The 15,322-nt window shown below is 38.9% G+C and overlaps 1 protein-coding gene across 1 annotated transcript in view; it reads left to right on the forward strand.

Annotated features, from left to right (window-relative positions):
* Positions 1 to 14,426, forward strand: part of zdhhc15b (zDHHC palmitoyltransferase 15b) — a 103,412-nt gene extending 88,986 nt beyond the window's left edge. Inside the window, exons 9-12 of the mRNA XM_072595420.1 lie at positions 354 to 480; positions 824 to 933; positions 8,076 to 8,153; positions 10,559 to 14,426. Coding sequence (XP_072451521.1) covers positions 354 to 480; positions 824 to 933; positions 8,076 to 8,122 — 284 coding nt within the window. The 3' untranslated portion in view covers positions 8,123 to 8,153; positions 10,559 to 14,426. The remainder of the gene's footprint in view (positions 1 to 353; positions 481 to 823; positions 934 to 8,075; positions 8,154 to 10,558) is intronic.
* The last annotated feature ends 896 nt before the right edge of the window (positions 14,427 to 15,322 follow it).

The raw sequence follows: 15,322 nt of genomic DNA on the forward strand, positions 1-15,322 counted from the left end.
GGCATTACCCTGTGTTGCAAACCAACTATCCAGCCAACTAAGCTAACTGACCCCACGGCGACAGTAAAAGACAATCAATAAAGAAAAATACACCATTATTAAAATTGGAAAGCTACAATTCATAAAAACAGTCAGTAAATTACCAGTTTGATCTTCTAGTTCTACCAAAATATATAATCTTCTCAGAAGTACTCTGAGAACTGAGCAATTTTCCACCTGTTCGGAAAGCTACCGGCCAACTGAAATAACTAGTTACTGCTTCAGTACTTGTGCCATCAGGTTGCTTTTGAAAGTTTAAAAACAAATACAGAGGCATTTTTCTTTATTTGTTTTCGTTGTTTCCTTTCCTCTAGAGGCCTTTTCTGCACCAGTATTTCAGCACGGTGCTGATAAAAATGGTTTTAACCTTGGTGTGTGGAAAAATTTGACACAAGTATTTGGACCAAAAAAGAAGTACTGGCTGCTTCCTATCTTTACCAGGTATTATACCATGTTGGCTTGTATTTGTTACTGATGTCCATTTACAATATTGTGTGCAGTTTTAGACTAAGTACAAGCAGAATGGAATGGGGTGGAGAAGGTCACTAAGGGTTTCAATCAAATGTGGCTTCCCCATGACTGAATTGTACAATATTTTTTGTGACAAATGTCATTGATTCATTGACACATCATTAGACTTTTGCAGACTTGAACCATCAGGAACCCAAGAAACATTTGTGTTTAAATTTAGTTGTCAGTGTTGGGCTAAGTGCTGAGACTCAAACTCTGTATTCTGCTACATTTAATCTTTGTCATGATTTAATTCCTAAAACTTTGCTTGCAGTGTTGGAGATGGGCATTCCTTCCCCATGAAATCACAGTCAGAGAGTCACAATCCATTACTGTCCAACGCAGAGCACTGGGACGAGGGTGAATCAGATGTGGAATACTCAGGTAGGATGATAAGAATTGTGCTTGAAAGATATAATGATTTAATTTCAGAAATCATCCATTCAGATGAACTAATTTGGAACTTGTGCAGTTGCTTTGGAAGCAAGTTGGACATCTTCAGCCAGCCAACATTTCAAATGTTCAAAGTTTGTGAGAAGATTTGTAGCTCGGGTGCTCGTTGTTGTGGTTCTGTTCGCCGAGCTGGGACTTTGTGTTGCAGACGTTTCGTCCCCTGTCTAGGTGACATCCTCAGTGCTTGGGAGCCTCATGTGAAATGCTTCTGTGTCCTCCGGCATTTATAGTGGTTTGAATCTGCCGCTTCCGGTTGTCAGTACCAGCTGTCCGTTGCAGTGGTCGGTATATTGGGTCCAGGTCGATTGAATCTGTGGATGAGTGCCATGCCTCTGGGAATTCCTGGCTGTTCTTTGTTTTGGCCAAACCGCATTTTGGCTATAGCAAGGCTTCAGTTATTCTGCAGAGCAGGAGTCTCTGATTTACAGAGAAAACATAAATGCTCATGAATGGTGGATTAGCATATCGAACTGACAAGTTATCAAGTTATTGAAATTCCCATACCTTTCAAAATTTAAACTGATAAATTAGCCTGTTTCACAGTTGAAAGATATCGGTGGTAGGAGTTACAGTAGCTATTTGTTGTCATTATCATGAGGGCAATCATTATATTATTATTAATGATTGGCTGCTTTCCACAACCTACTATTCTCCCAGGGGGAGGGTTGTAAGTTTACAGTTCACTTGACAATTGGAATATTTTGTTAATGGGTGATGTGATGGTTACATGTATCTGTCTGTTTGTTTTGAATGAAGGAATTGAACACTTGAGGGTGTTTTAAAGATTTGAGTGGGCTTTCATGTGTGGTGATGTTTGTTTATTACAATGAAAGCTGTAACACATATTTGATTTACTATTTTATTTGAACCTTAACACAGCTTCTGAAGTCTGTCTATGGTGAATGCTGGGTTTCTTTGGAAGTAAGGGCAAACGATAATGGATTTGGGCATGGTTTAGCATGAGTTGACATTGTTAACATGAGCTACATAGGGAGGGAGCATGAAAATTTTCTTTTCTTATACCACACACTCCTTTCATATCTGGCCTTTTTCCGCTATTTTGCGCTCTTTTTCCAACTGCAAATGGTAAAGGAGTTAGACAAGTACTTTGCATCAGATTTCACAGTAGAAGATACCAGTTGCATTACAAAAATATTAAATAATCAAAGGGTTAAATGGGGGGAAGGAAATAAACATAAAAGCATTTGATAAGATACTTGAGAAGTTAATGCAGCTAAAGGTGTTAAAACACCTGCACCTGATGGGTACATCCTAGAATTTTAAGGGAAGTAACTATAGAGATACTTAATCCACTCATAGTGATCTTCCAAGAATCCTTAGATTCTAGAAAAGTCCCAGTGGAATGGAAAATTGCCAGTGTTACACGCTTATTCAAAAATGGAGGGATACAAAAAGTGGATAACTATAGGCCAGTTGATATCTGTTGTTGGGAAAGTGTTACAGTCTGTTATAAAAAAATGTAATAGCAGAGCACACGAGCAACACTAACACACCTATAAGAGTGGCATTGTGTCTGTTTACATTTCTTGGTTTTTTGAGAAAGTAAAATATATTTTCCATTTTTTGGGAGCCAAGAAAAGTTGAAATCACAGAAATGTGTCAATTATTGACACAAGATATTTTGTTTCTAACTTATGGTTGTTGTCTTGTGCCACTTCACATAATGGTGTGTCTGAAAAGTGGAACAATTCCTTGTGTGGTGTGGGTGTAAGTTTAATAGAGGGTTGACAATTTATTTAAGATATTAATGAACTTTTCTAATTCTGTTTTTGAGAGTCCAAAAATCTCGCGTGGGAGACGATGGCCTAGTGGTATTATCGCTAGACTGTTAATCCAGAATGATACACTAATGTTCTGGGGGCCTGTTTCAAATCCTATCATGGCAGATGATGGAATTTGAATTCAGTAAAGAATCTGGAATTAAGGATCTAATGATGACCATGAAACCACTGTTGATTGTCAGGAAAACCACCTGCTCTCCTTTAGGGAAAGAAATCTGTTATCCTTACCTGATCTGGTCTACATGTGACTCCAGACCCACAGCAATGCGGTTGACTCTTAACTGTCCTCTGGGCAATTAGGAATGGGCAATAAATGCTGGCCTAGCCAGAGATGCCCACATCCTGTGAGTGAATTAAGAAAATTGAATATAAATGCAGAAGATAATGGGACTAGATTTCTCACCTAATGAAGGAGTTAGTAAGAATCAAAAAAGGAACCCTTGAGAAATCTGAAGACATGACTTCAGTTTAAAAAGACATGAATTTGATCCTTGTCTCAAAGAACACTGAGGTTTATCAACAGTAACGTCCTTCTAAAATCTCTGTTGGCTACTTAGAACATAGAGCATAGAAAATTAGAGCGCAGTACAGGCCCTTCGGCCCTCGATGTTGCACTGACCTGTGGAACCAATCTGAAATCTATTTATCCTACACTATTCCGTTTTCATCCATGTGTTTATCCAGTGATGATTTAAGTGCCCTTAAACTTGGCAAATCTACTACTACTGTTGCAGGCAGTGCGCTCCACACCCCTAGTACTCTCTGAGTAAAGAAACTACCTCTGACATCTGTCTATATCTATCACCCCTCAATTTATAGCTATGGCCTCTTTTGCTAGCCATTATCAGCTAAGGAAAAAGGCTCTCACTGTCCGCCCTATCTAATCCTCTGATTATCTTATATGTCTCAATTAAGTCACTCCTCAACCTTCTTCTCTCTAATGAAAACAATTCTGTCATGTCCCTCAGCCTTCCCTCATAAGACCAAACGACCATAAGACATTTGGCCCATCGGGTCCACTCCGCCATTCAATCATGGCTGATGGGCATTTCAACTCCACTTACCCGCATTCTCCCCGTAGCCCTTAATTCCTTGTGACATCAAGAATTTATCAATTTCTGCCTTGAAGACATTTAGCATCCCAGCCTCCACTGCACTCTGTGGTAATGAATTCCACAGGCCCACCACTCTCTGGCTGAAGAAATGTCTCCGCATTTCTGTTCTGAATTTACCCCCTCTAATTCTAAGGCTGTGTCCACGGGTCCTAGTCTCCTCGCCTAACGGAAACAATTTCCTAGCGTCCACCCTTTCCAAGCCATGTATTATCTTGTAAGTTTCTATTAGATCTCCCTTTAATCTTCTAACCTCCAATGAATACAATCCCAGGATCCTCAGCCATTCCTCGTATGTTAGACCTACCATTCCAGGGATCATCCGTGTGAATCTCCGCTGGACACGCTCCAGTGCCAGTATGTCCTTCCTGAGGTGTGGGGACCAAAACTGGACACAGTACTCCAAATGGGGCCTAACCAGAGCTTTATAAAGTCTCAGTGGCACAACTGTGCTTTTATATTCCAACCCTCTTGAGATAATTGACAACATTGCATTCGCTTTCTTAATCACAGACTCAACCTGCATGTTTACCTTTAGAGAATCCTCAACTAGCACTCCCAGATCCCTCTGTACTTTGGCTTTACAAATTTTCTCACCGTTTAGAAAGTAGTCCATGCTTGTATTCTTTTTTCCAAAGTGCAAGACCTCGCATTTGCTCACATTGAATTCCATCAGCCATTTCCTGGACCACTCTTCTCAACTATCTAGATACTTCTGCAGCCTCCCCACTTCCTCAGTACTACCTGCCTGTCCACCTAACTTTATATCATCGGCAAACTTCACTAGAATGCCCCCAGTCCCTTCATCCAGATCATTAATATATAATGCGAACAGCTGCGGCCCCAACACTGAACCCTGCGGGACACCGCATGTCACCGGCTGCCATTCCGAAAAAGAACCTCTTATCCCAACTCTCTGCCTTCTGTCAGACAGCCAATCCTCAATCCATACCAGTAGCTCACCTCGAACACCATGGGCCCTCACCTTACTCAGCAGCCTCCCGTGTGGCACCTTAACAAAGGCCTTTTGGAAGTCTAGGTAGATAACATCCACTGGGTTTCCCTGGTCTGACCTACTTGTCACCTCTTCAAAGAATTCTAACAGGTTTGTAAGGCACGACCTCCCTTTACTAAATCCATGTTGACTTGTTCTAATCCGACCCTGCTCTTCCAAGAATTTAGAAACCTCATCCTTAATGATGGATTCTAGAACTTTACCAACAACCGAGGTTAGGCTAATTGGCCTATAATTTTCCATCTTTTGCCTTGATCCTTTCTTGACCAAGGGGGTTACAACAGCGATCTTCCAATCATCCGGGACTTTCCCTGACTCCAGTGACTTTTGAAAGATCTCAACCAACGCCTCCGCTATTTCCTCAGCCACCTCCCTCTGAATTAAGACCTTCCCTCCATGCCAGGCAACATCCTAGTAAATCTCCTCTGAACCTTTTCCAAAGCTTCCACATCCTTCCTATAATGCAGTGACCAGCACTGTGTGCAATACTCCAAGTACAGCTGCAGCATGACCTCGTGTCTCTGAAACTCAATCTCTCTACCAGTAAAAGCTAACACACTCTATACCATCTTAACAACCCTATCAATCTGGGTGGCAACTTTCAGGGATCTATGTATATGGGCACCAAGATCTGTCTACACTACCAGAATCTTACTGTTAGCTCAGTACTCTTTATTCCTTCCAAAATGAAGCACCTCAGACTTTTCTGCATTCAACTCTATTTGCCACCTCTTAGCTCAGGTCTGCAACATATCAATGTCCCTCTGTAACATGTAACATCCTTCAGCACTATCCACAACTCCACCAACCTTACTGTCATCTGCAAATTTACTAACCCATCCTTCTACACTCTCATCCAGGCCATTTATAAAAATGACAAACAGCAGTGGCCCCAAAACAAATCCCTGTGGTACACCAATAGTAACTGAACTCCAGGATGAACATTTCCCATCACCCACCACCCTCTGTTTTCTTTCAGCAAGCCAATTTCTGATCCAAACTGCTAAATCACCTTCAATCCCATGCCTTCATATTTTGTGCAATAGCCTACCATCGGGACCCTTATCAAACACCTTATGAAATCCATACATCACATCAAACATTTTACCCTCATCCACCTGTTTGGTCACCATCTCAAAGAACTCAATAAGGTTTGTGAGGCCCAGCTTACCCTTCACAAAACTGTCCCTAATCAACTTATTCCTCTCTAGATGATTATAAATCCTATCTCTTATAACCTTTTCCAACACTTTACCCACAACAGAAGTAAGGCTCACTGGTCTATAATTACCAGGCTTGTCTTTTCTCCCCTTCTTGAACAAGGGGGCAACCTTTGCTATCCTCCAGGGTGGGTTAGTAAATTTGCGGATGACACTACGGTCAGTGGAGTTGTAGATAGTGACGAAGGATGTAGTAGGTTGCAGAGAGATATAGATAGGATGCAGAGCTGGGCTGAGAAGTGGCAAATGGAGTTTAATGTGGACAAGTGTGAGGTGATACACTTTGGACGGAGTAATCGGAATGCAAATTACTGGGCTAATGGGAAGATTCTTAGGAGTGCAGATGAGCAGAGAGATCTCAGTGTCCATGTACATAGATCCCTGAAAGTTGCCACCCAGATTAACAGGGTTGTTAAGAAGGCATATACGGTGTTTTGGCCCTTATTAATAGAGGGATTGAGTTCCGGAGCCAGGAGGTTATGCTGCAGCTGTACAAAGCTCTGGTATGGCCACACTTGGAGTATTGTGTACAGTTCTGGTCACTGCATTATAAGAAGGATGTGGAAGCTTCGGAAAGGGTGCAGAGAGATTTACTAGGATGTTGCCTGGTATGGAGAGAAGGTCTTACGAGGCTGTTCTCGTTAGAGAGAAGAAGGTTGAGAGGTGACTTAATAGAGATATACAAGATAATCAGAGGGTTAGATAGGGTGGACAGGGAGAGCCTTTTCCCAAGTATGGGGACGGCAAACACGAGGGGACACAACTTTAAAGTGAGGGGAGATAGGTTTAAGACAGATGTCAGAGGTAGTTTCTTTACTCGGAGAGTAATAAGGGTATGGAATGCTTTGCCTGCAACGGTAGTAGATTCGCCAAATTTAAGTGCATTTAAGTCGTCATTGGACAGGCATATGGACGTACATGGAATAGTGTAGGTGGGAGGGGTTTTAGATTAGTATGACAGGGCGACGCAACATCAAGGGCCGCAGGGCCTGTACTGTGCTGTAATGTTCTATGTTCTATCTGCCAATGACTTCTCATGTCCCCTCCTGTCTCTTCTTAGCACTCTCTTTAGGTCTTTCCTGGCTAACTTATCAACTCAAGCACCCTAATTGAGCCTTCATGTCTCATTCTAACATAAGCCTTCTTCCTCTTGACAAGAGATTCAACTTCTTTAGTAAACCACAGCTCCCTCGCTCAACTACTTCCTCCCTTCCTGACAGGTACATATTTATCAAGAACATGCAGTAGCTGTTCCTTGAATAAGCTCCACATTTCATCTGTGCAAAATTGTTGTTCTCTTTATGTAAATGAATGGTAATTCCTAGAAATGAAACAGCCAGTGCACACTCCACTTTCTGCTAAAAGTTATCTGATTCAGGTCGTTCAATCATTCGCCTCTTGCCATTTAGGAAAATTCTACGTTATCTATACTCAGTATTAAGAAAGAGCAATCAGCCTGTAGTTAGTAAAAAAAAACCACTTTACATGGTGTGGAGCCATGTGAAAAAATGGAATGAAGTTTGTTCACTGTTCTTTGATAATTTCAAGCAATGGTGAGTAATTAGAATTGGCCTTCGTGTTCTCAGTCTAAAGCGGCAAACATAAGCCAGTTTTCCTGATGGTTTGCTGATCTGCAAGAATGTGTGGCTGTAAACATTGAATGAGGACAGGGTAGATTTTCATGTTCTGCTGTTAGTCAAGCAACGTGCTTGGCCATGAAGATTGCTCAATAGGACTGGAAGGGGAAATTTGCTTAAAGTGCTAAAAGCCAGGTAGGGGATATAATAATATGAAACAGTATATTTATAGATTCAACGTAATGTGCTTAAAATACTAAATGTGAACTTATAGAAAACAGAGGATAATTTTCTTTAATAATTAATTAAATTGTTTTCTCTAAAACGTAACTACTTTTTCACTTCAGCAACTACAAGTGGCGCTACCTCTGTGACTATTGAAATGGAGTCTTAGCTGACCCCTGATGCCTTTTTAGCATTCACAGGTGAGTATCCATAAGCCCCATTTATTTTCACTCTTTATAGATTTATGTTTAAATTCACTAGGAAGATAGAGCAAAAATGTAGTTCATTTTGGAAATGCTAGTTTTTGGTGTTGAGTAAGAAATAGTCTCAAACTTGCCACCCAAAATTCAACTGGGAGAAAGTGAGGACTGCAGGTGCTGGCGATCAGAGTTGAAGAGTGTGGTGCTGGAAAAGCACAGCTGGTAGCATCCAAGGAGCGGGAGAGTCGACATTTCGGGCATAAGCCCTTCATAAGGAATGAGCCTTATTTCTGACGAAGAGCTCATGCCCGAAACGTTGACTCTTCTGCTCCTTGGATGCTGCCTGACCGACTGTTCTTTTCCAGCACCACACTCTTCGACCCAAATTTCAAGTAGTAAATGAATTTATCCATATCTCTAAAATCCTTTCATTTATAAATGAGTGAAAATATTATTCTGCGGATGAATTAGGATTGTTGTATGGTCAGGATGCAGCATCATGTGGTTTTATATAGTGAGACCTTTCCAATCCACTGTAAAGAGGGAGAGAAACCAGTGAAGTCTCAAGTCAGCAGGAAAAATTGAGCACCCACATTACTGTTAGGCACTTTGTCCTCGGCTGGTGGTGAACATCAATAGCAATCATTTTTGGAATAGTCTGTGGCATAGAATATATTCCTTAGGAAAGGTAGAGTTTTAGCATGTGCCACACAAACATTTTGCTTTTTAAAGTTATGGTCACAGATGAGCCGAGGTCTGGTATTTTCACATAAGAAGAGAGTCACATAAGTTCGCTCTGCAAACCTGCTAAGGACCACTCTGACCACTCCGGAAAAGATTTCTTCTCCCTTTCAGTAGAAATGTGGTATGCAGCACTAGTAACCCCAATTTGTGAGGATAAAAATGATGCGTAAAATGCAAAGATTGTTACTTACTTCAAAATTAAGAAGTCCAAATTTCTGAGACATTAATTTTAAAATCATTAATCAAGCAAAATCTCCCCTGCTGGTTCATAATCCTGTGATATCAAACCCTGCAGACAAACAAAGCCTCAAGTTATATTCATGGTTAGTACTGACGTCACCGGGGAGTAAGGTTTCATTACTGGGCTCTCAGAACCCAGAGTTTTTTTTTAGATTCCCTACAGTGTGGAAACAGGCCCTTCGACCCAACAAATCCACACCAACCCTCTGAAAAGTAACCCACTCAGACCCATTTCCTTCTGACAAATGCACCGAACACTATGGGCAATTTGGCATGGCCAATTCACCTGACCTGCACATCTTTGGACTGTGGGACGAAACTGGAGCACCCAGGCAGACACGGGAAGATTGTGCAAACTCCACGCAGTCGCCCAAGGCTGGAATCGAACCTGGGACCCTGGTGCTGTGAGGCAGCAGTGCTAACCACTGAGCCAACATGCCGCCCAATCTGCTATAATTTTTATTTTGATCACTATCCAAGGGTGAACTCCTCCAACTGTGTGGACATCTGAAACATTAGGATTGGACCCTTGCCTCATGGCAAGAGATGCAGAAGTTTAATGTTGGGCCTCCCTACATGTGGAATTTTAACTCTATCATCGAGTGTGCCTTTGGTCATCAAAAGGTTGTCGGCACAGGTCAGCCAATTGGGCAAGGAATGCAGTAGAGGAAGCCACAGAACCCATGGAAGTCCAAACCTCTTACCCTGGCAGGGACATCCAATTATGGGGGAGGGTGGAATCAAAATCTGACCATGGGTGATCCTTGAGGTTTTTCTGCAAAAACCTCATGGCTTGGGAAACTCTACAAAGGGTGTTAACACAGGCTATCAGCCTTATTAATATTGATGTGCCTCCTGGGAATAGATTAGTTGCCCATTCACTGTCCTGTTTGAGTGAAACCTGGAAGTACATTGGAGTTCTCTATCATGCATGCTTTCATGCAATGCCCATGCAGCTAGCTGTATAACAATCCTATTCTTCCCCCATTCCCAGCTTGGGTGTTAATCTTGTCAAAGTTAGCACTGTACAGATTTACACATGTAGTCAATTAAATTAACTGCTGAAAAACAGTTTTTGGAGTAGAGGTAAGTCAGAAACACTGGCAATGAGCAACAGCATTGATAAAGCAAGCTTCCCCTTTTGAAAGCTAAATCTGGCCTAGAAGTTGCTGACAAATTATGCTGTTTCGTACTGTCATTGATTATACTTCACTATCAGTTATTTTAATGTCCACTAGCCATAGAGCTCTGAACCTTTTCCTCTGTTTATCAGCAGCATTATGAGATGCAAATTTTATTTTTATTCATTTACTGTTGATAGGTCACCTCCATAAATATTTTTTAAAAAAGCACTGTTGGTAAATAATTCATCAAAAATAATTTTAATGTATGGTTGATATCAGTTATTGCTATATTTTCAGATCACTCCCAGAGATTGCTATATTATCTGAAGTGTGAACAAGAGAACCAAAGATCTTTGAGGGTCTTCAACATAGAAAACGGAAATGAAGATTACATACCTACACCAGGCAACCTCCTGAAAATTTTTTTCAATAGATAATGTACATTCAGGCTTTGGTTCACAAATAACTTCACTTCCTTGCTGTGGGAGGGAAATGCTGTAAATTTACTTACAACTGGGTACCCGCAAATATGAACTTTTGTGTAAATAATGTGTGTTTGAATGAGGCTCTATCACAGATAGCTAAAACCAACATTGGGTTTAATTTAACATTGATACGCCGCGTTTAACTCATTAGGGCGAAATGCTAAAGTGTTCCTTGCATTAATATTGCACAAGTAAGGTACAAATATAAAACTGTCAAATTGCAAAAGAACTGCACCGTCTGTTCAACCATGCGTTCGAACGAAAAAGCAGGAGATTGACTGTTTACTATGTTTATATGAATTAAGTCATTACAAACCAGGTCATTTTTTAAACGAATGTTTTTTTTTCATTTTTTTAAATATGTTAAGAAGATTCTTAAATTTAGCTAGTTTTTTTGATATGTTTGTAATGTGATGTACATATTTTTAAACTGCCCTCAAAACTAAATACAATAAACTTACTCCAATAAGGGACCAAAGATTTGTAAAGCAGTATCTGCTCAAAAGTTTGAGTCACTCTCTAACCTAAGGAAAGTTACCTGTTATTTAGTGTGCTCATGCCAATGTTAAGCTTTATAGCACAGCAAATAATCTGGTTCTTGTTGTCATTCCATGAAGGTATGATTTCCTTTTACCTGGAACTTTAGTCTTGAGCAAAGGAACAATGACCAAAAATCTATAGTAAAAGAAACAGTTCATTAACTTTGTGGCAAAATTCCACCCTAAAATGCCATCTTGCACTTTCTCCCTGTGCCAACTCCCGTAGGAAAAGTCGGTGTTTGCAGTTTGATACTTATTTGTGTTATATTTCAAAAAGTATCTTTAAATTCAGGGAAGAAATGAACTGTTAAAAAATCGGCATGTAAATCTCCCTAAAAACTATAAGCCATAAGAGCAGGTTGGCTGCCTCCAAGTGCACAAATTCACTAAACTGCAGTGACTAGTGGATAAAACCGTGGGAACTTTGTAACATCTTTTCCGGGTGTGTTCTCATCATGTGGCTTTTGAATTTCCTAATTTTGATGTGTGGAGATTTCTTATCTTGGGTAACGGTTCTGTTCCCAAAGTGCTGAGGTGAATGCAGAACAAGCTGCTTGAACTAGAGGACAGTGAGTCATGGCTTTCATCATTTCCAGCAACATTAAGGAATAACTGCTGCTAGGTTCAAGGATATTAATGTATAAAGAAGAAAATACTGTTGGCCTCAATGTTTTTAAAAAAATGGAATTTTGAAGTATTAAAGCATTACGTAGCTTCCATCTTTGGCATGCAACCAAATTGAAAATGTTTTTTTAATATTAGTGGGTTTAGTGAAACCACTTTCTAGTATTAAAATGTTGTTCTTACAAGAATGACAGGCATTAAAAACATTTGCCCAGCCATCACTTATTATGAGACCATTCAAACAACTTTCAATGATTTTCCTTTTATATTTGTCCATGTTTTCTCTCAACCAACACCTACATCAGACAGTTTTGTCATTTTGTTTTATTGTATATTGTGAGGTCCTATTGTGTGCAAATTATCTGTGCATTTCTTACAACAACATTGACGGCACTTCAAGAGCACTTCATTGTCTGTAAGGAATTTTGGGATGTCCTGTGGTTATGAAAGGCTCTGTATGAACATAATTGTGATCGTTATTTTCCTTTTTTTTAATGCCTAATTTGATTAAAGGATTCATTTTGGACTACCAGGAGTGTAATAGACAGGATTCTGAACACCTTGTATATATTTAAAGGAATGCTGTCAAACTGTTACCTGTCATGAACACACTTACTCCCTGACTGTATAATGCAAAGGTATTTAGGAATGTGATGCAGTTGTGATGCAAGGAAATTGGATTTCAAATAAGAATCTGTCTACATTAAAATAGGAATTGGATAGTTTGCTGTCCAGTATAACACAACTTTAGGATTGTTAAGATAAGGCTGCTGCTGCAGCTGTGCACAGTGTATTTTTGTCAGAATCTATTGGATGAATTGTTCTATTTTTATTTTTGGTCACATTGTGAATATATTAAAGAGCTTTCTTGTCATCGGCTAAACCCTTTATGATAAACCAATCAGTGACTTAATTGCAAGTGTTGAAATAGTTAAGTTGTAAATATTCAGTTGGTTTTTAAGTAGATAAATGACAAATGTAGAAATTGAAACTGATTTTCACAACAGTATTTTTTCAAAGTGCAGGTTTAGCAAAGTGGAAGCAATTATGAGGCTTATCTGTTTGATAAGCCTGAAATTTTCTTTTTATAATGTGACACCTATGCAATGTATACACGATTTCTAGAACCGAGAATTGAAAAACCTGATCCCTGCTGTGTAAGCAGCTTTGATATATGCGCCAAGCCTTTGCAAGTTTGACTTTTAACTTCAACACTATTTAAACACAAGGCTAACAGATTGACTTACACTAGAGTCCATTTTTTAAAAGGTGGTGTTGCAATGTAAAGATAGCCCAGGTCCTGTAATACACTTTTCTGAAAACTGCACTGTTATACATGTACTACAGAATATTCCAGCATGCATTAATATCTATTGCATTGTAATCACATTTTAATTTTTTTTAGTTATATGATGAGTAGCTCTATTTTTATTAGAGTAACCTTAGTGACATTCCCAATTTAATGTTAGTTTCAACAAGTTCACACAGAAACATAGTCTTAGGGGAACTAGGTTGTTGAAAATAATTTTAATATAATACAAAACATTCATGCAGTGTTGATCCCCCTGCTGCAGCAGAAATAACTGGTGTTCTTGCTAAATCCTTGTACAGAACTTTCCAATTAATAGACTCGTCTGGTAACAAGCAGAAAGTATTGCATAGGTTTTTTTTAAAATTTGCACTAGAGATTTTTGAAGGTGGAGGAAGATAATCGTAAATTATCCTGATTTGCATTTTGGGATAGATAATTTGGTCTGAATAGAGCTGTGCATCTCAATTTTGAACAATTGTATTTACATAGGTTGCTGTGTTTATGTGCCAACGTATGTGGAACATTTGACCTTTATTGCGGTTCATCTTGACTTTCTGTCTCAATATGATTCAAAAGGAACAGCAAGTTAAAAAGCATGCTGTAATGAGAGAACTATCCAGACTTAGAAAATGGCTTTTGAAAGGTTATGTGGAGAAATGTAAGGGAAGATAAAATTCCTATTTCCACTTACAGACTTATAGTGATGATGAAGAGCTTTCATCAATTTTTCCAATGCTAATAAAGCATTCAATTAAATATTTTTTGAATATGAATAGTTAATGTAATTGTCTTAATAAAAGCATAATTATTCATAGGTTAATGTAATCACTCTTTCATTTGGTGACCTGATATAATCCAATGTGACTTTGTTACTGGTTAATTGTCTGGTAACTTTCAGATATTTTTTCCATATCACAGAGCTATCAGAGACCATCCCTTGCAAATTAAACTGGAACAGAATGATGTCATGCTGAGCAAGGAGGAGGCGTTAATTGTTACTATACATACTTTCCGAGTGTCTTTATGAAGTGAAACAGAAGTGGATTTAGAATACGACCAATTAGAAAGCCCTTAAATTCATGTGCCTATTTCTTATTCATTGGTTTCCATGCTATTTTATAGATAACAATAACTTGGACAAGGCTGGAATGTATATTTGGTCTGTGGTGAGAGTAATAAAATTCTGCCTTTTTAATAACTTGAAATCTTGCTGTTATTTTCTATTTGTTTATCTGCAGCAATGTTGTCCTTCAGATATCTCTGTTCTACAAGACGTTCTGATCAATTTGCAACTAAACTATTGAACACAAGCCTTAAAGTGATAATTACAAATTACAAATTATCATTTAGATTCTCTTGGTCTTTCCTCCCTAATTAGAAAACATTTTCTTAGTTTACATTACAATAATTACATAATTGAGAACTATGAAGTAAAGTACCTGTTGCTCTTATTTAAAAGAAGTAGTCATTAATACAACTTGGAAAGCTGTTTTGCCTTGAATCACTAAATGTATTGAGTCAAGAAATTTTGCAAGCACCAGTTTGCAGAACCATATGCTTGCAGCCTTTTCTGGAAATATCAAAGAATTCAATTATTTAATTCCTCTTTCTGAAAAGTGTTTTCCATTGGTGAAATACATTGGCTGAAATGTATGAAGAATTCTCTCTCTCTCTCTTTTCTATTAATCATCACCACCAACAACAAGAAGGGGGAGCACTTAACTAAGATAAAATTACATGTAAAATGAGATAGATTATTGTGCCTTGTCACCAAATCAATAAAGTCAATTTTCTGACAGCGATAGAAAGGTGAGAAATTTGTTTTTAGCTTTGAACTGCACAAGCCATTATTAATATCTGTACAGCAATTGAAAGTGGATGAGATAAAATCAAAACTGACATTTTTAAGAACTTGATGTGTACCAGCTTTCCATTACCATGTTTAAATCCACAATCAAGGTGTTAATTAATAATTTTCAGCTTGCAAGATAAAGGCTTGATCTACAAGTGTATGAATACCAGGAGCATCATTACAGGATGATGAGCTCAAAAAATGTACAGTAATTAACTGTAGCTTCCAAACTTGTATGTCTGCAACATA

The sequence above is a fragment of the Chiloscyllium punctatum genome, chromosome 25, assembly GCF_047496795.1.
Source record: "Chiloscyllium punctatum isolate Juve2018m chromosome 25, sChiPun1.3, whole genome shotgun sequence".
Taxonomy (NCBI): Eukaryota; Metazoa; Chordata; class Chondrichthyes; order Orectolobiformes; family Hemiscylliidae; genus Chiloscyllium; species Chiloscyllium punctatum.